General features: G+C 42.9%; 1 protein-coding gene and 2 long non-coding RNA genes across 12 annotated transcripts in view; 2 read left to right on the forward strand and 1 right to left on the reverse strand.

Moving 5' to 3' along the window:
• BAHCC1 (BAH domain and coiled-coil containing 1) overlaps positions 1-25245 on the reverse strand; it is a 127883-nt gene that overhangs the window by 101029 nt on the left and 1609 nt on the right. For 4 of the 9 annotated variants that reach the window (XM_087924948.1, XM_087924946.1, XM_026701759.2 and 1 more), the window contains exons 1-2: positions 9668-9902; positions 5261-5637 (exon numbers count right to left, since the gene is read on the reverse strand). In XM_087924948.1, coding sequence (XP_087781074.1) covers positions 5261-5426 — 166 coding nt within the window. In that variant the 5' untranslated portion in view covers positions 5427-5637; positions 9668-9902. Of the gene's footprint in view, positions 1-5260; positions 7132-7767; positions 8313-9667; positions 9915-25245 lie in introns of those variants that run through there. The other 5 variants (XM_087924942.1, XM_087924945.1, XM_087924943.1 and 2 more) reach the window with 4 other exon arrangements.
• Positions 17241-20127, forward strand: LOC148127026 (uncharacterized). 2 transcript variants are annotated; one of them, XR_015741828.1, is made up of 2 exons: positions 17241-17562; positions 19965-20127. It is a non-coding gene; the product is annotated as an uncharacterized LOC148127026 (long non-coding RNA). The 2 variants fall into 2 exon arrangements; XR_015741827.1 differs by lacking the exon at positions 17241-17562 and adding an exon at positions 17580-17829.
• Positions 22227-24626, forward strand: LOC113437017 (uncharacterized). Its single transcript, XR_015741825.1, has 2 exons — positions 22227-23059; positions 23225-24626. It is a non-coding gene; the product is annotated as an uncharacterized LOC113437017 (long non-coding RNA).

Raw genomic sequence — 25245 nt, forward strand, 5'->3', positions numbered from 1 at the left:
CCAGCATTCTTGGTACCCCTTACGTTTCTACATTTCACAACAAATCTTATTTTCCGAAGCACTCAACAAGCAAGGCAGATTTGTGTGGCTGAAGTGAAGAAATAGAACAGGGGAGGGAGGGAGGGGTTGAGGGAGGCAGGGGTTGAGGGAGGGAGGGGGGGAAGGAAGGAAGGAAGGAAGGAAGGAAGGAAGGAAGGAAGGGATTTCCTCCCTCACAATCATATTGGTCCAGAAATATGCTATTTCATGGTTCTGGTTTGGGACTGTTGATTTTTGTTGTTTTGTTGTTCTGCTTTATGTCACAAACTTCAATACAAATATATTAATCCAGCAGGAAATGATGGAGTCCAGAAGGCTGACCAATTAAATTTAGACTCATGAAAAGTCATGAGTAGCTTGGTGGCTAGTAAAGTACATTTTTTATTAACTTGAACAATGTTTCTGTAAGAAGCAGAATTTTTCCCATGAATGGCCCTTATGTAATTTATTTAACTTTGTGAACCTTGCCAAGCCTTGAATATTTTTAGATTTTTCTATTCTAGGATTTGGCATTTCTTTCTTTTTTAATATAAAAGAAAGTGTGATTTTCTGAAATGGTATTTTTAGGCTTCTGCTTGTTATTTTAAACAGTCTTCCTTGATTTGGATTTGCATATGTTGAGCAGCCTCTGCTCAGGATTAGGTCGGTTTTGAAGATGCAGTCCTGAAAATTTTGCACTACAACAATTGCTTTGCATGTGGAAATACAGCTATGCCCCTAAATTAGCACACAGAGATTAGTTGCTACTGTGGAAAAAAATGTTTTATATGAATAATTAGACAAGATAGTGTTGCAATTCCTAGTGGAATAATGTACATTTCAAAAATGAACTTTAATTTCTGTGTTTGCATGTGCGCACACACTCATGTACAACCACAACTGCCTTGTGTAACCATGTGCGCCTTCTCATTCTTGTGCAAAAGATCAGCACTGGCAGTTTCTAGTTGTTATCTCTGCATTGCTTTTCATGTCTCATGCCACTTGTCATTTATAAGTAAAGATGGTTAGAGTCTTTAGAATACACCTTTGAATATTAAATCCTTTAGCACCTATTCAGTGATGGCAACCATGCTGCAGAAATCAGATTGGATCATAATGAAGTATTTATTAAAATTTATTTTTTAAGAAATGTGGGGTCCAAGGGGGAAGTGATAATTTGGAATGGGGAGGATCCTTTTAGAAACTTACTCTCTATAAAATCCCTGGTCCACCTTATTCCATTTAATGATAAATTAAATCTACTTGAAATTCTAGTACTCTTTTCAAAGCTCCCTTCCCCCACCCCAGCCTAGAATTACTGTGTCCATTTTCATTGAAACAAAATGTCTAAGATCTTTTGCCATGCTTACTACATCCATCCTGAACAGTGATTACTTTAGTTATCTGGGATGGCACAATTGTTTAACTTGTAAATGGGCAAGTTATCTCAAATACTTCCTATTTACTACTACAAAAAAACAAAAAACACCCCACCCTTAACAATGTGTGTATATACATAGTTGGTGAGATGGAATAGGTTTTAGGAAATTTCCTTCTACTATCTTTCTTTAGTCAGATTCTTGCTTTGCATTTAAAAGAATCAACAGCAATGAGAAAATTCAAACAGCTTCAGGCAGGAATAATGATGAATAATACTGCTAATATCCCTCCCCCCTTTCTTTCTTTCTTTCTTTAAAATTTTCACAGCTTTGACTTTGGACCATCTGTATGGGAGATGCATGTGTATGCACGCACACACATACGCACACAAATCTAATGCACAAAAAAATAATGAGACAAAACATTTTAATTGCACCTTTTGTGACAAGGTTACTAAAACAACACTTTTACCATAAAATTTCTACAGTGGGATTATAAAACTATCAGCACTCTGCTATAAGAAAAACAATTTGCTGAACATTAAAAGCTAACTTCAAAAATTCAAGGTCTCTATGGCCAGCTTTAAAACAGAAACCATTCAGGGGTAAGGACAGAGCAGGTTCAAGTTATCTCCATAAGGAGAGAATTCTAGGGAGGAGGAAGTGGTGGAATACATGCTTGATCAATGAACGTATGTATGCCTTGTGGAATTTTGTCTGGGAACACGTAAAAATTAAGTCCTTTCTTGTAGAGCAGTTTGTGTTCCAATCTCTTCCCAGTGGATTTGCTTTATACCTGGCCTTCTGGAGCTCTGCTTTTAACATGTTTTGCTTCTTTTATTCCCGAAAAATGTGTGTTGGTTATCCTCAATGTAGGTTACAAATCCTTCCCAACTATTTTCTTTAACAAGTATCCTTCGCATATTTTAACATATCATGACTATCTTGAATCAGGGCCTTCTGTGTTTCTTCATCATATTAATCTAGATTACACAGATTATACACATTAGGTTTAGGAGACATTAGTCAGCCACTCTTTATATAACAAGCATAGAAAATTATTTTAAAATGACTGCAATTCCATATAACCTTAGTCTGTGTATTCACACATTTCAAATTCTGGTTCTGGAGAGGACTTCCCCGTGCATCAGTGTCAAGATATCATCAATAATTTATTCTATTTATTGTCAGTTTGCTTCTTTAATCTAAAAGAAAAAATGTGTTCAACTAAGCACGTTCTAAAGATATTTTAAAAAAGCAATCACAGCAACAATTTTAAAAATAATATTTCTAATTAGGAGCTCAGTAAAATACTCATATTTAAAACACACATAGTGGAAGAAAAAAATAGAAAGCAGAAAAAAGATCAATAGCAGGATTTCAAATAGCTTCGAAGCACAAGGCGTGTTGAATCCAGACTATGGAAGAAAAGCAGAGTGATTGACATAAATCATACTCCTCATCCAATTTGCCCATGTTTGCATTTTAAAATGCCTTTCTGTTGTTGCTGAATTTTTTAAAAAAAAATTCACTCTAATGAGCATCTTCAATTTTGTATGGGGCAGGTAAGTATGTAAAAAGAAACATAAGATTAAAAAAAAATAAAACTGATAAAACCCTACAGAATTATGATTCATTCATTTCAAATAAAGCACAAAGTACGTGTAGTTTGTTGCATTTGTTAGGAATTTTTTAAAATCTCATTATGCTAAAATTAATTAATAATTTGCAGCTGGATATGCCATTTAAAAAATAATAATAAATGTCTCCACTCTTGTTTGATTATTTTTATCCATTCTGGTTTACCTCATGCCATTCTTTTTAATCCATATACTAATTGTAATCCCATTAAAGCAGATATAATTTTATTACCATTCATAGTTTGTCAAGCTAGGAATAACGATGGCTGCTACTGCTGAGTTTAGAGAAAAATAAAAACTGTCACACATTTTCCTCTTCTGATGTTTAAAGTAACTTGTAAACAAAACTTAAGTGGCTGTGTGTGGTTTTGTAAATCTAAGATTAAATCCATACTTCCATAAATATATATCCCATAAACACCCTGTGCACTCAAATGAAGGTACATACTACACATTCAGAGCTGGCCACAAAATCTGAAAAACTCAACTGTATGAGAAGCCCTAAAGGACAGAAATACATATAGCGAATAGATTAAATAGAGAAGCTAGTTAAGTTACACTGGAAACATTAAAGATTGTTGAAAAAAAATGTTTATAACACCAAATTATTTACTTCAGATAGGTCTTTTAAAAAGTAAAAAACAAACGCAGCAACCCTACATCAGATTCTGTGAAAACAGAATGAATGGAAGACATTCTGAAGCATAGCCAGAATCTTGTAAATTTCAAAACCTCTCATTCAAAACCTCTCAAAACATCCATTACTTTTATTACAGTTTTCCCCTTCCAGCTTTGGGGTGAATGGGGGAGGGGGGGGATTGTTACTATTGTTTGGATTTTTGCATATTGATATATACAACCTTATTCTAAATGGTAGATATACCATTCTGCTTTCGTAATGCCCCCCTTTGCTTCCAAAAAGATCTTAAACCAAGGATGGGCAACTTGAAATCCTGAGCTACTTTAGCGTCCCATTTTGTGCATGTGTTCTCACTAATGTTCTGCAGCCAACACCTGCTATTTTGCACACCCTCGCTGTCCCAGGCAATTAATTGATTAAAAATGGATGCCATGGATGATCTCTAAAGAACCTGGCGCATACCACCTCCCCGATTTTTCTTGCCAAACACTGTGTCTTCAGCAAGATACCACAAGCACTTGTTAAAACTAACACATGCACTGCAAAGCCCATTCTCACCCTGACACTTCACTTCAGGGCTTTATATAGAAACAGGATTTTCTAGTCTTATACCACCAGCTCCATTAATGCTCACCCCACACATACAGCTACCCTTAATCTGAAAGAGCATTTTGGGGGGGGAGGGGGTGCTCACCTTTCCCAAGCAAATAACAAGGGGGGAGAAAGTGCCTTGTTTGTGCAAAAGAATTTCGTAAGGTTAATGCAAAAGGGGGGTTTCCCACTCCCCTGCTCTTTCGGTGGACTTTCCCTTCTAGTAAAGGGCATGTGGTTGGGGGAGGGAAGTGGAACAGCCTTTATTTTAGCCCTCTCAGACTAAGAAGAAAAACTCCATCGCCAGAGGGATCTGGGGACAGTAATATTAGTATTTTGCTCCTTTCCAAAATGTTCAGATTTGCCAAAAATATTCATACATGCCCCAAAGCAAGCTACAGGAGTCCCGGGAATTCTGGGTCAGGAAGGGGTCGCCTCCGTTACACTTCTGAACACCCCATTTCGCAGAGCCCCCTGAAAAGAGCGGGGCACGATTCCCTCCTTGCCTTCCTTCTCTCACTCTCCCGATCCTATGAAATCTCTGGAGCAGGCGGGCTTTTCCCTCGCTCACACGCGCGAGGCTCCGCCAAGGCAGGCCTCGGGAAGGATTCTCCGCTTGCGGAGACTTTCAGAAAATATCCGCCAATGCACTGTCGGAGAGCGAAGAAAAAATAATAAAATAAAACCACCGAGCCGTTAAAATAAGGTTGCAAAAGAGGGCATTTGGAAAGTAGAAGTAAAACCGTTCCTATTTTTATTTCTCCCTTCGCAGCAACCGATGCAAAGAATCGATCTGCTGCAATATCACTCACACACCCTCCTTTTCTTTCTGAGGGGGAAAAAAAAAAAGGGCAGCTCAATCGGGCGCCCCTCCTTTGGTGCTGGCGACCCCTCCCTCGCCCCTCCGCAGTCAGGGCGCCCGAGCCTCCCCGCAGCTCTCCAAGGCCCCTCAGATCCCCTCCGCGCCTTTCACCCCGGCGCTCCGCACTGACCTGTGTGCGTAGCCATGGAGATGGGCGAGGGGAAGTATTTCCCAGGCTGGAAGTGTCCTCCGTGCTGCACCGAGTTGTGCCCGGCGGAAGCGAGGCGGCTGGAGCTGTTGCGATGGCCCCGCTCGGCCAGGAGGGGAGGCGGAGGCGCGAAATCCCGGCCATCCATACCGGGGCTGCGCTTCCACGACGAGAGCCCCCGGCAGGAAAGGGGCTGCGGGACGGTCTTGCAGCGGGCAAAGATTCGCCCCGCTTCCCGGGAAAGGGAAATCTGCAGGACGCAGGAGCGGGGAAGGAAGGGGCTCCCCTCAACACGAGGCTAATCGTATCCCTCCAAGAGGCCTCCGCTTCTCGTGGCACCGGCGATCTGGCCTCATTCTCTGCAAAGGCAAAGGGAGAAGAGAAGATCAAGCGCGTGAGGAAGCCGTCGGCGCTGGACGGATTGGATTAACTGCGGACAACACTACCCGAGGGCGAGGAGCGGAGACCCAGGCCTAGAAGCCCCGCTGATGGGTCCCCCCCACCAAAACCCCGGGACTGTGGAAACTAATTCTGCCCCCCACACACAGCGCGCCGCTTTCTACGTCTCTCCCTTGTTTGCCGCCTGCCTTTCCTTTGTCGAAGGGAGCAACTGGTTCTTACGGGCTACATGGCGACAACCTGATTTAAAACAAATACCACATCGAACTCTTTTCAAAAAAAAAAAAAAACTACGTGGAAAAATAGAAAATGCAACAATGCGGCGCTTCCGGGCCTTGTACTTTTGATTACGGCGGCAGCGAAGCGGAGGAGATTCAGATAAAGCGAGGGCCCGTAAGATGAAAACTGGAGCGGTGGCTCCAGTGTAATGGGAGGGCGAGGTGGTTGGAGGAGGAAAAAAACTCTTAAGTTTTATTTGTTGTAGTTCTGTTCAACTGCGGTATTTGTAATTTTGAACTGATCAGTGTTCTGTGATTACTTTGGTTATTTCTTTGCTGCGGTATCTAGATGAAGTAAATCTTCAAATGGACGGTTTTCAAAATGTTAATGTTGGGGTTAATGTCTTTCGTTTGCCCCTATGGTTAAGTGTGATCCCTTTCTATACATATGTAGGGGTGGAAGTAATGAGGGTTATCTTTGGTTTGCTAGCTTCCCAGTTTAACAACCAGTTGCCTTGATGCAATCCAAAAGAACGTGTTTCTTGTGCAGACCCCAGATGAGGGGAAGAGTTTGCTGGGCTTCAATTACTCAAGCTTAGAAATAAATATTTCACTGTAGACACTTGAGTGGCAAAGTCCTGCATTCCTCCTTCAAGGGCAGGGGTTTAAATTCTACAACTGTATTCTTAGACAAAACAGTTATGTAAGGTTCTTCCTGTGCATTCATTCCATTTACACATAAGGGGTTTCTGGCTTAGACCCAATGTGTGTAACATTAGGCCAAGAGGAAGGAGGGGGGATAAAAAGATTTCAAACCCACCCACCCCCTTCCCCCCCCACCCAGACTTGTGCTGCACTGAAAGATTGCACTAGCTTCTGGATACAAAAAAATGTGCATCTCCCGTATAAAAAAACCCTCACCGAGCTATCAATGGAGATCTAATGCTTCCACAGGGGGAACTGAGGGGGACCCACATTATTTTCTTCCTTTACAGTGAGGTGGTGGTTCATCCTGTGTATCTGTTCTTATACAGAAGTTGTTTGAAGGATCCATAGCCCCTTCAACCCATACTGAAAGTAACTCCATACTGAACATGCTTACTGATTAACAATCTGGGAGAAAGGGAAAACACATTTGCTTACCTTAATGTGTCATGATTGGAACAATGAAACAATATTTTTTATTTACTGAACACTATTTTAAATGGTTAGGTATAAAGCTTTTAACTCTTAACATTACTCTACTACTTGGTGTTTGATTTAATCTATAACTGAAAACAAGGGTATTATTAAATGACTACATATTTGCACAGCGGATAAGATTACACATGCACACACACACATGTGTATATGTGTGCATGCACACAGCTACATAAGAGGAAAAAAGAAATAGGGAGAGCTTTCTGTTGTAAGTAAATGGAACCATTACATATAAAAAGACAAGAGTTTCTTTATTACTGGAAATTTTAATCATCTATATTTTGCAGTTGGGGGAATTATAAGAAAAAACGTATATTCTTATTACCTCCCACCCACCCTGTTTAACAGTAAAAAAAATCTTTCCAGAGAAGCAGCAGTAAAAAAATAATGGACTGGAGGGAGGGGGTCATGGAAGAGTTGAAGCCTGGAAGACAAAAGCGAAATTAGCAACTTCAGCAAGTTTGAATTGATACATCAATATGAAGGGAACATTGTGTATTGGTTTACCTCCCTTCCCCCTTCTTATGATTTTTAAAAATATTTGCATATTTAAGGGGAGGAAAGTATATCAGACTAAGATAAACCAGCCGATTGGAAATCCTGATTATAATATAGGTGGAAGTAAAGTTTTAGCATCAGCGTTCCAGGAACAGCACTTTTGCTACCACATACTGTGCAGAGGATTTGTTCTTAGGTAGGATCCATTTTGGCAATTGCTAGAGCCGAAAGAGGAAAAGTCAAACCAACGTTTCTCCAAACCGGCAAGGGAGCTGATGTGCAGCGGGTGGATTCCCCTGATCCAGTCATCTAAATCAGGAACGATCTTGCCTTAGATCTTCCTTGTCTTCCATTCGGCGAGGCCAAAAAAGACGATTCTTTACAAGCAGGAAGACTCGTCGCCGAAGAGAGCGAGGTACCTTACTTTAGAATCAAAAACCGAGCTCGGACTTCCAAAGGAACAAAAGGACGGTGTACATTTGCACGGTTCGGTTCCAGCGAGCTACGCCCGCCTCTCTGTTTTTGTTTTATTTGGGGCAAGGAAGGGGACGGGGTGGGGGTGGGGGTAGAATAATCCAGCGGTAGGTTCTCTGGTCAATTGTACTGAGTCGCCAAGGTTTTGCGCGGACTAGAAATATGCTCTACTCTCCAAGAGGTGGACGAAGAAAGAAACTGAAGATCCGGCAGGGTTCAAACGCTTCGGCGCACTGCTCTCGGGCCTTGTCGGAAAAAACAAAAAGGGTGAGGAAGCCTCTGCTGTGCTAAGTCCTTCTCTTAGCCCATCAGAGATCTCTCTCGAGAGCGGCAGTCATCAAAAGGGTCTGCCGCTGCTACAACCCGAAGGCTGCTAAAAAAAACCTCTCAGAGATCTCTCCCAAATTGTGGGGATTTTTCCTCTCCCAGCTAAAAGCATTTGGAACAAATTTCATTTTGCTTAGATATTTAATTGCTTGCTTCCCCCAGAATCGTTTTTTTATTGTTTTGCAAAGTAACAATGATCGTTATTATTAATGAAATGGAAGCGAGGCTGAAGTTGTTTCGATATATCAGATATATCGTGCTGAGAAACAAGGCCACCACCCAAAGCATTTGGGGCATTTTAAAATCAAACGATTATCTCAATCGTTGCGCACAGGCAGAGAGATTGAGAGAAAGAGGAACATGCCGAGAAACAAAAGCGTGCCACTGAATTATTCAGTTTCGAGAAACCTTTTCCGACCGTCAAAAATCAACTATGGTTCATCGTTTTAAACTGAACCCAAACAAATAAGACCGATTTTCTTCTTTTTTACTTAAAAAAAAAAATCCTTGTGAGGCATCTTAACGGCATATTTTCCTCCACGGCAAAACACATTTACCTTATTGTGCGGAAGATCAGTTGATACATGCGCACACCCCGGCGGGTAAATAAATAAAAATGCGTATTTTTTATTGTTTTCATTTTTCGTTGTAATTTAGAACCCTCGGGAATTCAAGTATTTTCTGATGCAGAGCATCTTGAACATACAGCAGGAAGGAATCAAAATCACAAGATATTATGATTCTTTTGAAAGAAAAATGGAGGCTGCAAATTTACATGAATTCCTTTTGCCACAATGCCTATTTGCCACAATGCTCGTTTGTTTTCCTTGCAAAGCAACCATTTACAGTTCCATTTTTAAAAAGAGCAGACAGACTGATTAGAATTTCAGGTAAGAAATATGCGAACAATCATCGATTTTGTTAGCACTACACGGAGCAGTGCACAAAATTTCCAGGAAATAGAAAGACATTTAAAAAATAAAATACGAACATGCATATATCTGATAAGTTTGCATTTCGTTAAAAACAATATATACTTCCTTTCCCAAAGGAAGTTTTTTTTAATCAATTTAGTTTGAGGAATGGATACAATTGTTACATTTTTCAATCGCCAGATATTGCATTGCTTTTAAATATATATACATTTTTTTTCAGCAATGGTTCTGCTTATTTATATAAGAATGACCATTGTGCAGGTATACATATTAACAAAAAAATAATTTATCAAAAAATCATGAACGTTCGAAATGCTAAATAAATTTTAGTTACTTACTGGAGGGAGGGGTGTTCCTTTGCACAGAGGGAACGCAATACAATTAAATCAGTGAGTGGGACTTTGTATTCCTATTGGTATTTGCACTGTGCTGACTGTTGCACTGTAAATGCACTGGCTGCTGCTCCTTGCAGAAAGGAAAAAAGACCCTGTCGCGAGCTTCAGCTTCCCCAGCCTCGTATCTCAGTCCTACAAGCAACTCTCCCTTGCATACTAATAAGCTCGTGCCACTCACTCAGGGTGAGCACGCTCACTGATTGGACGCCTTGTCCTCCACGGTAATAAGCTCGTGCCACTCTCTCTGCGTAAACAGGCTTCCCAATAGGTTGGCGTGGGGCCAGGGAACTGCCAATCAGAGAACAGCAGGACTACTACTCAATCTCATGGCGCCTAATTCAAGTCCTTACAGTTGCGCATCTCCCCTCGCGCAGCTTCCCTTTGCTTAGCTGAATGGAAATGCGTAGCAATGCGAAGCGGGAGGGAGGAAAGAGAGGGGAGAAAGGAGAGAGAGAAAGAAAACCTTCGCAGAATGGGGAGCTAGGGAGTCCCACCAGAAAGCTGCTTCAGCTCGTAGCCATGCACTCACGCCAATCAGCTGGGCAGCGAAGGGATACTTTTTGGTACTCCTTTCGCTTTGATAAATTGGCCGATGCGCTACAACAGCAAAAGTGGATAATCAGAGCACTGTACAGATCAGGACGTCAGAGACTGCGTTGCCTGCCCTCCGGCAGCTTTTAAGAGTTACTTGACAAACGAAATGCCAAGAGACTTAGAGCGATTTAGGTCCTAAGTATGCTCTTATAGTTCACTTGAGTCTTCAGCGCCTGTGGATTTGTCTTTAAACAAGTCGAAGAGCCGGATCGCTTTGCCGCCACCCTAAATGGGCGTTTTGCAAGTTCAGGAAAGTCCCTTTGCTGTGTTTCTTGCTCACAAACACATGCAAAAGTCCTTTTGTGGTTTATCAAAACTGGAGGTTTGTAATACGGTCGTTCTTTCCTTTCCCTTTTTTGTCTCCTACGCTTCACATTTCCGATAAGACTTCCTACCCACCTCTAGCACCAACATATGTTGTAAATTGCCACTTTTCTTGTAAATAGGACAGTCATAGACACGTTTTCCTCGCTGTATGATACCATCGCTCCCAAGGCCCATTTTAACGCTGAAACCACACTGCATAAAGACTTCAAACGGCTTCGTACCGGCAATTGAGAGGTTAACCGCATAGGCTTTAGTTTCTCTCCCACCCCCTTCAGTCTTCCCTTCCCTACTTCCAGGAGACGCCTTGATTGGTTGGCAGTCTCCCAGCCCGCTGTCCATCATCCAGTGTAAACAAGGCGCTGATTGGCTGCCCGCCAGTCCACACTGGACTGCCTGAAAAAAGCAATTACTGGCCCCGCGGTTTGCAGGGGGCCCGGGGCTGGTTTGATGAAAGGAGATAAGCTGGGGACTGTTTCCAGCGCGCACACACCCAATGCACTCCCCCCCTTCCCTGAGGCAGAGCCTACCGTCCCTTGAGCCAAAAGAAGGTCAAAGAGTGGAGAGGATCAAAAGGAGGAAAGAAAAGGGGAAACGGACTGAGTCCCTATTAGCGATTTTGAAAGTAAAGCCATTCATTCAAGGCAGGTTTGGTGCTTCGGTGACCGGAGGGATCGGGGGGAGGGGCGCACTGATCAGCGGGGACTCCTCCCTTTACAGATTCGGGGTCTAAGGACTCGGTGGTGCAGCTACGTAGGATAAGCAGCAAAGCTAGGAAATGCCTCGCTGTTAAAAGGGGACGAGGAAGGGAAGGCTGCGAGAGAATGCCCGGGAAGCCGTGAGCCGACTTCTCCCTCTGGATAGAACACGACGCTACGGAAAAGTCGATTTCATATGCCCCGCTGCATTTATAACCTCGGTCCAGAGCCTCACAAATTTCAGACAGGAGGAGCAAACTGGATCCATCTTGAGTGTGCAAAAGTCTACGCCTCCGGGAGAACGTCCCGCTTTGGCACAGGCGGAATCTATAGCGAAGCTAACCGGGAGAAATGTCAGTTCCAGCGATCGAACGAGGTTGAAGGACGTGTGTGTGTGTGTGTGTGTGTGCGCGCACACGCGATGCCATTGCAGCGGCTGGGAGGCTCAGAATTCTCTCCAGCCGCCCCCCACCCACACGCGTGATTACGATTATTTTAAAAAAATTAAAAGGAGCCTAATTGATTTAAAAATGCAGAATAAATCAAAATAACCCGTAAGAGATATTAGATTACAACGGAGCTATTCATTAACCAGAGGGGCGAATTAAATTAAAAAGCAGCGAGTGAATGTGTGTGTGTGTGTGTGTACACTCCATGCTTATGTGTATGCCTTAAAGGAGAGTGAACTTGAGTTTTCCATGATGATGATGATGATGGGGTTTGCTAAAACCATGCACCCATTGAATATCCAGAGGAGAAAAAAAAATCCCTATCCCAATATCCTATCCCTCTATATGCTGATAAAATACTCAATTTGATCAGCACCTTCCAAGTAGTGGTGAGAGTTTTTCATTATTAATACTATTGCTGTTCTTTACATCACATTGTTAATGGATTAATTATTGTAAGTAACTTAAATAACATAAAAGCATCCACAGTTTGCAATCTTGTGCCCAAGCCAGAGTGGGTGTTTGAACAAGATGAAACACCAAACATGCTAGGCCCCAGTTACTTTCCAGATATTTTAGACGAAAAATTACACGGAGAATGCAAACCTTAAGACTTTCTGCTAATATATGTTCCAAAAAGAAATTACAAACACAGAATTTTAAAAAGTTAGGCAGGGGAATATATAATTCTGAAAGGAGCCCTATTTGTGGCCAGGGGGAAAGAAGGAGGGAGGGAGTGGTTCCTGAAAAGGAGAGTTGGGGCTCGTAGGTCTCGTAAAGAGGGAAGAACTGAAAGCAAAGGCACTTTTCAACTCATCCCTTCTGCCTGGAACACAAGGCCCTATCAGAAAACCTATAGGTTCAAAGCAGAGATTTGAAGGAGAAAGAGGCCATTCTACAGGAAAAAACTAAACAGGAAAAAACTACACTTGCAGCAGCAAATCTGACACATGTATGTTTATATACATACACACACACAGAGGAGATGACAATGAGAGGACAAGAAAGCTGTGTGTCTGTCTGTGTACCCAAGCTCCGAAAGTCTTCAACCCGCTCGATCTTGCTGTTTATCTAGGCCCTCAGCCAGAACATCCACTGATAGGCGTGGGAAGGGGTCAGAAGGGATTCAGTTGGATCTGTCTGCAAGGCAGAGTGGGCCTTACAAAACAACAAGAAGCTGCAATGCCTGGATTACCTCCCCACATTAGAACAGGATCTAAAAAAAAACTGCGAAGCAACTTTTGATTCCTGCAGATTCTTCTGGGGGGATAGGAGCCATGGTGAAACAGAACTTGTTTACCTAGATGATCTTAGGTCCCCCCTGTCTTCTGAAATAAACCTGGAGGAAGAATAGGGACTGGAAGTTTCCAACTGGTTGTGCTGCCCTTATTTTCCTTTAAGGTGTCCTGCATTTCCATCTCTAGATTGTCTTTCTGCTCCTCCTTTTATTCCCACTCGGGCAGAGAGAAAATTTCTCGCTCAGTTGGACAATGGCTTCCTAGTCGAACCAGCCTCTCCCCCTGACCTCACTTCGATTTCCCTGGACAGAGAGCCCTTCAGTGGCCCCACGGGATCTGTCTGCAAGGCAGAAAAGGCCTTGGTACAAGGAATCCTTGCTGGTTTCCAAGGTTTGGAGTCTTAAAAGACTTAAGGAAGACTTACAATTCCACCTCTTTTCCATGCAAGAGAGGAAATGCCACCTCAAGGTACTCTGTCTTTTGTGATAGAAGAATATTGGCTCTGTTCAAACATTACAGACACAAATTGCAACATGTGAACAAGAGTCACGCACTTGATCCTAAATATATTTGCCCGGAGTAAGCAAGCTGGCTACTTTGGCATGAATTTCTTTATATTTCTTTAATAGGGATTTATTAAATTATTTATTTACAATCTTGGAAAGCAGTGCAACAGCAGGATCCTCATCCTATTTACCGAGAAATAATTGCCAACTGGCTGGGAATACCTTCCCAGTTAAGCAAAACTGTAGTGCCAATGTCCCTCCAGAGGAAGTCACTTGTTTCAGTAGGTTTAGGATCACAGTTTTAAGTCAAAATTAAGTCTATGGTGCATTAAAGCCTATGTAACTTTTCCACAGGCAAATGTAGCTAGTTTGTGAAGGAAGCAATTTCCCCATGATGGTGAGACAGCAAATCCTGTTGCCTTCAGTGGGTTTTCTCCAGATAACATATAGGAAGGCTGCAGGATCAAATACTCTACAGGCAGACTTCCACAAAAGCCAATCCTTTTAACTTTGAATAGATTTCTGGGCCTGGTGCACAGAACGGCTCCTCTTGGTAAACTTTCGGGAGGAACACTGATCCAGGAGAGGACTTCCTCCACTGTTTTGAGGTGTATATTTACTGATTGTTTGTAAGTGCATGGAGAGATAGGTGTAAGTTGAGGTATAGGATGCAACAGTAGTTCCAGATTTATTTTGTTGTGAGTTGGGGCCAGGAAAGAAATGGTTTAGGGTGTTTGTTCTTTCAGGTGGTGTTTGGTTGTGAATGTGCCAGGTCTCTGCAAAAGCAGCAGTTGCCTTGCAGTGGCGAATGGATGGAAGGGTAATTAATGCAAAGTGACTGATTGCTCTTGAAGAAGGCCGGTCCAGCAAAGGAGATTGTCCCTGGTCACCCAAGCGTCTCCTGATTGACAGTCTCTTTTCCCTCTCTCGGCCTAGGGCGAAGTACCCCAGTGCTGCATATTAAGCCCAGAACAGCAAAATCTCAGATTGTTTGAAAGCTTGCTTTTATTTTGATTTTAAGGGGACTATATTCGGTCTAATTGTTATTGGACTAGGGAATTAAGTATTATTTTGTTTGAAAATTAAAAACAAATGCCAAGGTCACAAATTAAGAAATAGGGGTAGGGGAGAGAAAAAGAGAGAAACAAAGCATAGACAAGTAAGGCAGAGGTGGACTTTGGGGCGGATGAATGCAATTGAAGAGAAAGGAAATGGGGAAATTGGTCTTGGGTTGGTTTAATGTATAAATAAATTAGCTTCCTGCACCTCATTTTTTTGTAACCCTTTTAAAATTTAGATTAAAAAACAATCCTTGGATATTTCCTTTTTTAAAAAAAAATGAAGATTAAAAATCCCATTCCTCAATTTATTCTTCACATTAAAAAAAAATGAAAGTAGATTTTAAATTCCATGACTATTGATTAATTCTTGTATTGAAAACTTCTTTGGTTCTACAGTCCTGTTTCTTTTGTTAAAATCTTTCTTTCTTTCTTTCTTTCTTTCTTTCTTTCTTTCTTTCCTTTTCTTTCTCTTTTCTTTTTCCAGTTGTTAAAACAAATAACTTTAAACAGGAGTGGTATAAACCCAGGGGTCTATTGGCAAATTACCAGTAACTCATATTCTCCCTGCCCACTTGCACAAAACTGGGGGTTGTGAGATTCCTTCCCTTCCCTTCCCTCCTTCCTTCCCAATCATTTTGTATTCCTGAAGTGAATGGTGCCACCCGGAGTGAGGGAGGCAGGAAAACTCCATCATGCTTTTTGATAGGCTTTTTGATAGGCCGAGGGACATTGTCAGCAAAGGTTAGAGCTTCTCCCTTTCCACTATTTTTTTAAAATCTGTCCATGGGTAACAAATGTTTTTAATTTAACTGAAGCAGAGCATCAGTATCTCTATGGCTTCCTCTGTAAGAGACAGAAGATGATGCAGTTAGAAATAAATATTTAGAATCGCATTCATCCCGATTCAACTCTACCTTCCAGTGTGTGTGTGTGTGCATGTGTATGCACAAGCTATTTGTTCACTGCCCCTTCTTAAAGCCACGCTTGTTTTGGGGTTTGCAGTACTTAAAAGGGCGGAGGTGGGGGGAGTTAAAAAGTACCCAGGTTGAGGGAAAAGCCCTGAGAGAACAGGGTTTTAGGTCCCTAAAGCTGGTCTGGGATCTTCTTGCGGGATAATCATGCTATGTCCTCCTACCACCCTGTCCAAATCAGCCTGCATTTGGTTGGTGGGTGCTTACTCAGAAGTAAGGCTTGCATAAGTTTGGCTTGCAGTGTAGTCTGGTTTAGGCCTGGATTCCTAGTGCTAGTCTGAACTTTGTTTATTTTAGGGGGATAAAGATCAAGAGGATTTGGTTCGCCTCCTATGGCCAGATTGAAAAGTCAAGCTCCCTCCAGCCCCTCCTCAGCCCTTCTCGCTAGAACCAAGGCTCAGTCAGCAAAATCCCGCCTGTCTTTTAAGAAAGCATGCGGGCTCTCGGGGAACTAGACTAGAACAGGCTAAAGCAAGGGCTTTACAGCTAAACCGCTGTTTTCAGCCATAACACAGGCAGCCTATTAAACAGTGCTCTGGAAATGTTAATGTGGATCAGGAATGGAATGGGTTATGGAGTCATGTGAAGCGTATTTCCCTGAAAGGCAAAGGCATCCCATGCTGCCTTTCAGTTCGGTTTGAATCCACCAGACTGACTTTCTAAGCAACACCTATGTGCAAGATTCGGGGTTTGGTAAGCAAGCCATGTTTCTCTCCCCCCCACCCCTCCCCCCCAGGAATGATTGAAGGCTTCCAAACCCCATCAGTGACCTGGGGTATCTGGCCATTTTATCCTCAACCTGGAATTTAAAAGGACAGCGTGTAACTGCACTGGATTTAGTCATCCCTCCACCGTCCCCTTTCTAGCAACAATTCTACTGGATGTTCTTTCCAGAACAAGAATTTGCCTCTTTAAGGGTTTTCGCTTTCCACATTATTCAGGATTAGGTTCAAGATATATTTTCCTATTTTGGTAAATATTTACTCAGCGCCCAATTTGTATCTTCCATGTTGTAACTAAAAGTACAGGGAATGAAATTCACCTCGACTCCAGCTTTTAAGCAAGGTGGCCTGGAAGAAAATAGCAGAATCTCTCCTTAATTCTGCTCCAAGTAGCCAACATGGAAACATTCTTTTCATCTCTAAATGAATATGCAATCATTTTAAATTCTCAGACCTCAGCTAACCTTCACACTCTAGGGAAGTGTGTTAAAATATTGCAATTTAATATTCTTCCATCTGGAAAAATGGTGGGGTGGGGGGAGAAGAGGCAGCAGCAGCAGCCAGGGCGGGAGTTTCCTCCCCGGTATGTTAAATAAAATTATGGATTTAACACAGCACGCTAAATAATTGCCTAATAAGGGCTAGGAAACGCAAATCTTTACATTTGGGTAATTGTATGTTGGACGCCTCGCTTAATGCAATCGTTTGGGTCGGGTTCATTGTTCCATGTGTTGTTTGGTCAAGGAGTAAATTAGAAACAATTTCTTGGCTTGGAAGAGTTACTCTTCATTTTTGTAGCACGTAAAACGTTCCCTGGAAATTGGGAGGTGGTGGCCAAGAGTGGGAAATCCATCCAGTTCAATCTGGAGAAATTTCCAAAGCGATCTCAGTGTCCCTGGCTAGTCCTATTTTAAATTTACACGTGTTTGTGCCGAAAGGAGCACTGCGTTATAGCGAAAGAAACGCGGCTTCCAGCGGCCATGCCTCCAGACAGTTGTCGAGTCCGGAGGAGAAGGGATCACCAACCCAGATCTGTTCCGCTTTCATCGTTCCAGCAGGCAACAAGAAGTCGGTCAAAGCAATGGACGACCTGGCGATTCCTTCTCGCTGTTCTCCCGCTGCTCCCCACCCCGCTGACCCGATCTTTTTCCTAATGGGGGGAGGGGGGGGAAGGGAACCAAGCACGTGCTCCGCCTTTGCTGCCAATAGCCCCATGCAAACGCGTCCTGTTTCCGACGACTACTGAAAAGACCCAACTCCTGGCCTGTACAAAAGGTGAGGAAAGAAAAAAAACACACGTCTCTCTCCGTCCCACTCACCCCACCCCACCCCCGAGCCCCATTTTAGCCAGATTTACTTCGGTCTTCAAAATGTACAAGAGCGAAGCTGCAGGATGGGAGGGAGTGGGAGCAGGGGAAAGGAGAGCGAAGAGGAGCGCTCTTCCCACGGGGTAGCAATAAGCGTCGCCAGGCTCCGAACCCCGCAATCCTTGACCCACTTTCTCTCGCAGCACTCGGTCGCACTCCACGCACTGGTTTTCTGGTAAGGGTGGTTTTTGTTCCGTAGCAGGACTTTGGCGGCCTTTAAAGGCTCTAGGGGATCGGGGAAGTCTGCTCACTCGCCGGCGGGCCTATATGTGACCGGGCTTCCCTTGGCCTTGCGCGAAAGTCCAGGCTTCTTCCGCCAGAACTCCTTGCCTCGTTCCCCGGGCCGATTAAGAGAAACTGCCGACCCTGTTTTTTTCCGGGAGGAGAAAGGGGAGGGGGGCCCTCCAAGTGAAGGGGCGCTTTGTGAACTCCCCGAGAGCAGGAAAATCGCTATTGCTGCTGTTGCGGTTAAAAAGATAAATCTCGCCGGGGACGGTTTTTCAAACAAAACACCTTTAGTCTCAGACAAGCAGCTTTTACTGAATGCTCCAGCTCAGGAAATCTTTCTCTTCCCCCTGCAGCCCCGGAACACGCCCCTCACCCGCCATTAAGGGTCACTTCAGCTCCTCATCTCGTTTTCCAGGGAGACTACAACTGCCCAGGTCGGCTTAGAGGAATATTTCCCCTGCAACCCGACAGAAAGTGGAGCTGCTGACTGACCTTTTTTAACCCTAGTTTCTCCCTCTTCCCTCAAAAAGTTCCCTTACTAACTTCCACAGAATTATTTTGATTTCTGACTCTTTTATGGGTTATATGAAGTTTCACCAACTCCAGCAAAGGGAGGTTAAATTAAAAGCGTGGGGTCTCCTCCCTTGAATCTCCTCAAAGATCAATGTTCCCACTCCCAAAGCCACCCTGTAGTTTAAATTGTTCAGTTGTCATTACTACTATCATCTTTTTATATATTACTACTACTACTCTTATCATCATCTTCTTCATCATCTTGCAAAGAAGGGCTGCAGTTTTTCATTGCCTGAAAAAGGTTATTTCTCTGGCATTCCAAATTGACCTCCGTGTGGGATGCCAACAGGACCGACCATTTTATTTAATCTTGTTTCCACCATATTATTATTCCCCTCAAAGGAAAGCCAGCAAGAGCCAAGAACATTCACGAGGCTTCTGTTCCCAGTGGCTTTTTCTGCACATTTCCCAAGTCCAGTATTAGCCCAAAGATAAAATGTGGACCTTTTTAGAATTACTCTGAATTCTCTAACAGGAATTTTATAATCAATAATAACCAAATAATAATAGTATGTGATCAACCTTAACAATACAATTATAGGAAGATGAAACCTGGAAAAGTTAGCTAGTGCAGGATGGAGGTTTTAGCAGCAACAGACACGATTAAAGCAGATTTTTGTATACCTTGATCTAGGCAATCCAATCGAAGTAATAAAGGAGGAGGAAAGATGTGAGAATAGGGATAGGATAACCATTTATTTTTTTGCCGTTCAACGAGATCAAGGTATTTAATTGATTAAATTCCTATTTCTCCATCTCCCAAGACTGAAGCATTCTTTTGTTTTTTGCAGAGAAGTATTTAGGAAGAAGCAAGGTGCTTTCTATCTTGGTCAGGGAAGCAATACTCACTCAGATTCTTAATCTACAAGGAGTAATTGACACATTTGTTAATCATAGAAATCTAAACAGATAAAAGTTCATCCTGACAAGCTAATATTGCAAGTTTTACTACAGTAATTTTTCAGCAAAAATGGCTGTTTTTATTCAAATAATGACCACTGATAATTACCAAGGTTTTTTTGCATGTATCTTATGAACATATGATATTTATGCCACCAATCCTCACTACAATTTCCACTGTGATTTCTCCGTTTAAAACATGTGCATTTATTAGTCACAAACCTAGCAGAGTTTATTAATCACACTCAGACTTTCACACATGCTAGTGCACACACATACTTGATGGGGGGGGGTGAGATATAACCAGTGGATCCAATGTATATTTCTCTGCCCCAGCCTTTCTACCCTAAAACAATATCTTTTAAAAGTATCCAAGAGCTTTCAGCCCCCTAAACCTTTAGTTAAAGCCCTGTTAAATGCAGAATTGTAATTTGTAGTTAAATATATCCCAGTGTGTTCACACACTGAAAGTATAATTGAATGTGTTTGTTGTGTGAGGTTATCAAGGAACTAGCCCATCTGGGTTAAATTAAAGCAAGCTTAATAAATGGTGCCAGGCCTAACCAAATCTCTTTCACTCTTTCTTTTCATTCTGGGGATTGGATGAAGACAGAACATTCATATTCCAGGCCTGGACTTTTTCTTCAGATTGGAAGTAGACTAGTATTTGGAGCAACCATTATAAGAAGGGGATTATGAACATTATTTTCAGAACTGAAATAAGCCCCCTTTCTCAGTATTTTGGGGAGCAATAAAGGACCTCTGAATCTTTTCATGAGATGTACTTCTACCAATGAAATATTCACATGCACACACAAACTTGCCCGTGCCCCTCACCTGCAAATATAGAAATGCTTCATACGCAGATCATGCTTGTCATACACCATCCTCTTTATAGCCAAAAGACAACATAATCCAAACAAGATTTAGGAACAACTATGGTGTGTGTGTGTGTGTGTGTATACATGTGTAGGGGATAAGTGTGTGTGTGTGTGTGAATGAGGTCGTTTTCCCACAAACATGTTGTGACATGTCAAAAGGGTGCCTGTTTTGATAAACACATAATTAGTGCCAGGATGTGTGTGTGCAGCTGGGTAGAAAGGCATAACTTAGATAATAGCCAAGGCAGCACATACCCAGTCGGAGTGGATTTACAAAACGGAACTTTAAAAATGATCATTAAAGCCTCTTTGGCTGAATTGCAGGTGAGCTAGTTTGGGTGATAGGGTGAGGGGGGGAGCATAGAGGAAAACTTGCATCATGTGAGTGCATATATACACATAGAGAGACTGAAATACGAAATAAGTGTAAAAATACATGGGGAAATTTGGGTGTTTGTGCAAGGAAGAAATGGAGGGAGGGAGAAATGCTTGATTTCACAGGAGGAGCCCTGGAAAAAAAAGCCTTTTTTTTCTCCCTCTGCCTTGTTCCTTTTGGGGCTAAATGGGAAGGGGGGGAGGGGAAGAAGGTGGCTGTTGGTGCTTAACTACTTTTATTGTTGTGTAAAGTGAAGGCCCTGAGGTGAAACTGTGTGTGTGTGTGTGTGTGTCTGTGTGTGTGTATGTTTGAGAAAGAGGGAGAGAGAGAGAGAGAAAGAAAAGCAGGGGGGAGTTCTGGCAAGACAACTACTTCCCCAGGCCAGCCGCTTTGCTTCTGTGTAGCAGGCAAAATTCCCACCACTCCTGGTTTTGTGGAGGATCCCGGAGTTTTCCAAATCCACCCTTCCAATCCAAGTCCTTCAACTGAAGTCCCAAACCACAAAAGAGTGAAGCAAACTTTTGAGCTTCCTGGAACTCTCCATCCCTTTGGAAAAAGGGTATCCTTTATTTCATCTGCATCCTTTTCCAGAGTCCAAAGTCACCAACTAAGTGGAAAAGACTGGTGGGTGAAATTCCTAGAGAATCGACCAGTCAATTATGTTCCTTGTTTGGATCTAACTCTCCTCTTCAGGAACAAGGCCGCCTAATGGCTTCTAACAGATTCTAATGGGATAATAAGACTCAAGGAAAGGAGATTTCAGGACAGGATGTCTCTTCTATTTTCTCTTCCCCACCCATCTCCAAAATGGCAGCATTGGAAACTGTGTAGGCTCAGCTCAATTTGGGGGGAGATTATCTCTTATGTGTGGGGGGGTCACTCAGGCCTCTCCAACCACCCCAGGAAACAGAAGCTGGCCAAGAGTTTGGACCAGGGCTACTACTTCTGACAACACACCTCTGGCTTTTTCCTCCCCCTTTCAACCTGAGCAGCTTTTAGTTGGCTTAACTTCAGGGCCCCAAAATGGGAAAGGGCCTGAGGGGGTTGCAACGAACTGCTGGTGAAAGGCAAAAAGTTCACAGAATGCAGCCCTGGGGTGGTGTACATTACCGCTTCTCAAAGTTCTGGGTTTTCCCAATATTCTTTCTCTAAAGGGTTTCTCCAGGATTTGGTGAAAAGAGAGCAGGCATGTGTTGGGACCAAGACATTTCTGAGGGCTTTGCTGCATCTTCCACTCCAGCTCTGACTCACCGTTCACATACACTATTGTTATACTAGATTGCATCATGTAAATCTCAATGGGGGTAGTGGGGATTTTTTTTTAAATTTTGCACATTTCCCTACTTCGGAAAATATCAAGACCATGTTTTGCAAATGACTTTCCCCCTGATTCTATGCCCCCTTCTCCCTCCCAACCCCCAGAGGGAGGAGGAAAGTTATCCATAATTTCCGCCTTGGCCCCCTCCCTATTTTAAACCTCAGGTAATAAATGAATGAAATATTGCCTGTAATTAACCCAAGAGAGCCAGGTTCCATCCAATGCTCAGGACAGAGAACGATTGTGGGTTTTTTTCTAAAAAAAAAAAAAATTCCCTCTCCTCATAGGATACAGAATTACGTTTTTAACACCCTCCGTTTGAAGAACTCTATCTACAGTAATGGAACTTGGAGGAAGAAGCTGGAGCAAGGCGAGTATAAGAATCAGGGAAAGAAGAGAGGCACAATTTGATCCTTCCTTTAGGAATAGAAGGCTCCCTTTTTTTTGCCTTAAGTTTCTTAATTTACGCTAACTTCCTCCCTTTGCGCCCCCCTCCAAAAGAGCTTTGAGTTTCCTGTGGCAAAGGGGCGGAAGGGGGAAAAAATCCATCCCCGCTCTCGCCGGGCCCAGAAAGAACACGAAAAGGCAGGGAAATTCGTCAGTTCCAGGCTGCCTTTTGTGCTTTCGCTTTGGCCTCAGCAGACAAAACAAATCCCCGCCTCTGTCTTCGCGAGGGAGTTCCTGCGGTCGAAGAACCAACCCCACCGACTGCGACTCCCGCTCCACGCGAGGTAGAAGGAGCCGGACGAGCCTCCCTCTCCCACGCCCCGCCAGAAAACCCCCCTCTCCATGTTCCGCTTGTGCTTTGCGCCCAGCACTTAAACCAAATGGGCGCCTCCGTCAGGCCGGCCCAAAGTGAAAGAAGCCCGGCCGCTTCGCTTCCCCTTGGCGCAAAGGCGGCGGAATGAAGCCCGCCTGAACTCCCAGAGCGGCAGAGAGCCCTGGCAAGCCGGAGAGAGGAAGTCGCTTGCAGAGGATCCTGGAGCGCGTTCTCCGCCAGCCATTTTCCTCGCCTTCCTCCCGCTCCGATTCACGCCCTCCTTGATCCGCTTCTAATCCTCCGGGAAGGAACCCGCCTTTCTCTTCAGCTTCTCGGGCTCGAGGCGTCCAAGGAGCAAAAGGTCCGCGGGTAGGTCGGGGAGAAGAGGAGCGAGAGCAGGCAGGCCTGTAAGGGGGGCGGGGGGAAGTTGCCCAGCGTTCCTGAATAGGAAGGGCCGGCCGTCTGGAGCGGAGAGGAGATCCCTTAACTCTAACCCGCCGGCAGGCCTTTCCCCCATTTTTTTTTTAAAAAAAGCAAAAACCGGAGAACGATCTCCAGTTCACCCTTTGAGGATCACATGCATTGTTATCGTCAATGCATGGTGGGGGTGGGAGGCAGGAGGACATGAAGCCCTTCTTTGTCACGGTTTCTTGGAAGGAAAGTAAAGGCGGCGAAAGGGACTCGCGGAAGAGCAGCAAGGAGAGAGAGAGAGAGAGAGAGACCCTTCCTGGGTTCCCCAATATTTTCCCGGAGCCCTGCTTTAAAGGTACCCGGACGATCAAGGCTCCGGGGAAGCGTTGGGTATACGCGCGGGCCAGCAAGCAGCAGAACAAGGGAGGGCGGCCGGGCGGCCTTCAGATCATCAGACCGACCCAGAGATCCGGGCGCCTCCCCAAAGGACGGGAGCGGTCCGCGAAAGAAGGATCTCTCGAACTGTTCTAAGGCGACTCTGGGCCAGATGCTTCTCTTCCAGCCGCACCTAAAGCTCGAGACCAGCCAGGCCTGCTCTTTCGCTACCCCTTTTTGTTAACGGAAAGTCAATGCCTTTAATTAAAAATCGTTAAATAAATCCATCTCTTTACTAGCACAAATATACTTTCTCTACCGAGTTTGCAAAAGATATCGACAGAAACTCGAGCGGCAGGGTCCAGAGACAGTTTGATTTCTTGGGGGGGGGGGAGAGAAACAATGCTTTTTAATCACACACATCTATATATCAGATTCTTTAAAAAAAACTATTCCCTTTTATGCTAGCATTTGCAGCAGTCTTCTTTTAAAATAATTTTCCCTTTGTATGTTTTGTATTTTCGTAGGACAGTCTTAATGCATATTTACTCAAAAACAAGACTTACTGTCTAAAATAAGGCTTAGACCAGGATCAGTGTGCTATGACTTGTAGTATAAAGCTGCCCATTTACACAGGAGTAAATGCATTCACACATGAGTAATCAAAATTCACAACTGTACATTGTCAATTGCTCTTCTTTCCAGTGGAAAATAAAGCAGCGATATTTAAGCAGATGAGAGTGGGAGTTTAGATTTAAAATCTGACTTGGAAATAGTATTATGTTTGTGATTCTAAATAAACCAGGAAATGGATATGAAAAGATTTTTGCAGGCAGCTTAAGAGAAGTGTTTTAATTATATAATGAAAAATGTAGCTATGTATGTAACAATGTATGTAAAAATGTATATATGTAAAATGTAACAGGACTTCTAGTTTGATGTAAAGGCAAGCTTTAAATATATTTTTGTAAGTAGAATTGTGGCAAATTCTATTGCACTTGAGCTGTAATATTTGTGATTTTTTTTTAGAAAGATAGTGTGCGTCCAATTTTGAGCAATTTGAGGTTTCCAGGATAGACTTTGAAAAGTAGAAAAACATGGATCCTTGAATTTGTAATTCATTTTTTAAAATAAATTCCAATGCTCTATCCAGCAGCCTGAAGTTTATTTCAGAATTGTAACAAAAAGGGTAATTATTTCCAAAGGATGTTGGGTTTGATGGAAGCCTGCAAAAATATGTGGGTAAATTCCCAACCAAATTTTGAATGTATTTAAAGACAAAGGAAATGATATCCATTAGGAAAAGCTATATGAAGCCTCCTTTTAAGATTGCTTGAAGAGAAAACTATTAGTATATAGATTCTTCCTTCTCCTTAAGTACAGTAGTATCACTTGAAAAAGAAATTTAGTTTTCTTCAGATAGTACATTTTCAGGATAGTATTAAAGTAAAAATGGGGTCTTGTAATACAGAGCAAATTGTACTTAAGAGGATAGTACTACTATATTGCTCTTTTGTTTTTCTTTTCTGTATAAAACATTTTTCTCTTGGAAAGAGGAATGTACTTAATGATGTGGATTTTCAACGACAAAGTGCACAAGAACCTTATAGTAAGTAAGTTACATGAAAGGAGATAAATGCAAAATCGCACTAGGAACGGACTAGCTGTTAACAAAAACAGCTTGCAAAGTGGGATGGAAGGAAAAGGTGACATTTTTCCTACTTCAGAATTAAATCGGCGGAAACGGCGCCTCCTAATAAAAAGCAATA

The sequence above is a fragment of the Pseudonaja textilis genome, chromosome 2 (genome assembly GCF_049901715.1).
Source record: "Pseudonaja textilis isolate UNSWEBS1 chromosome 2, rPseTex1.2, whole genome shotgun sequence".
Lineage (NCBI taxonomy): Eukaryota > Metazoa > Chordata > Lepidosauria > Squamata > Elapidae > Pseudonaja > Pseudonaja textilis.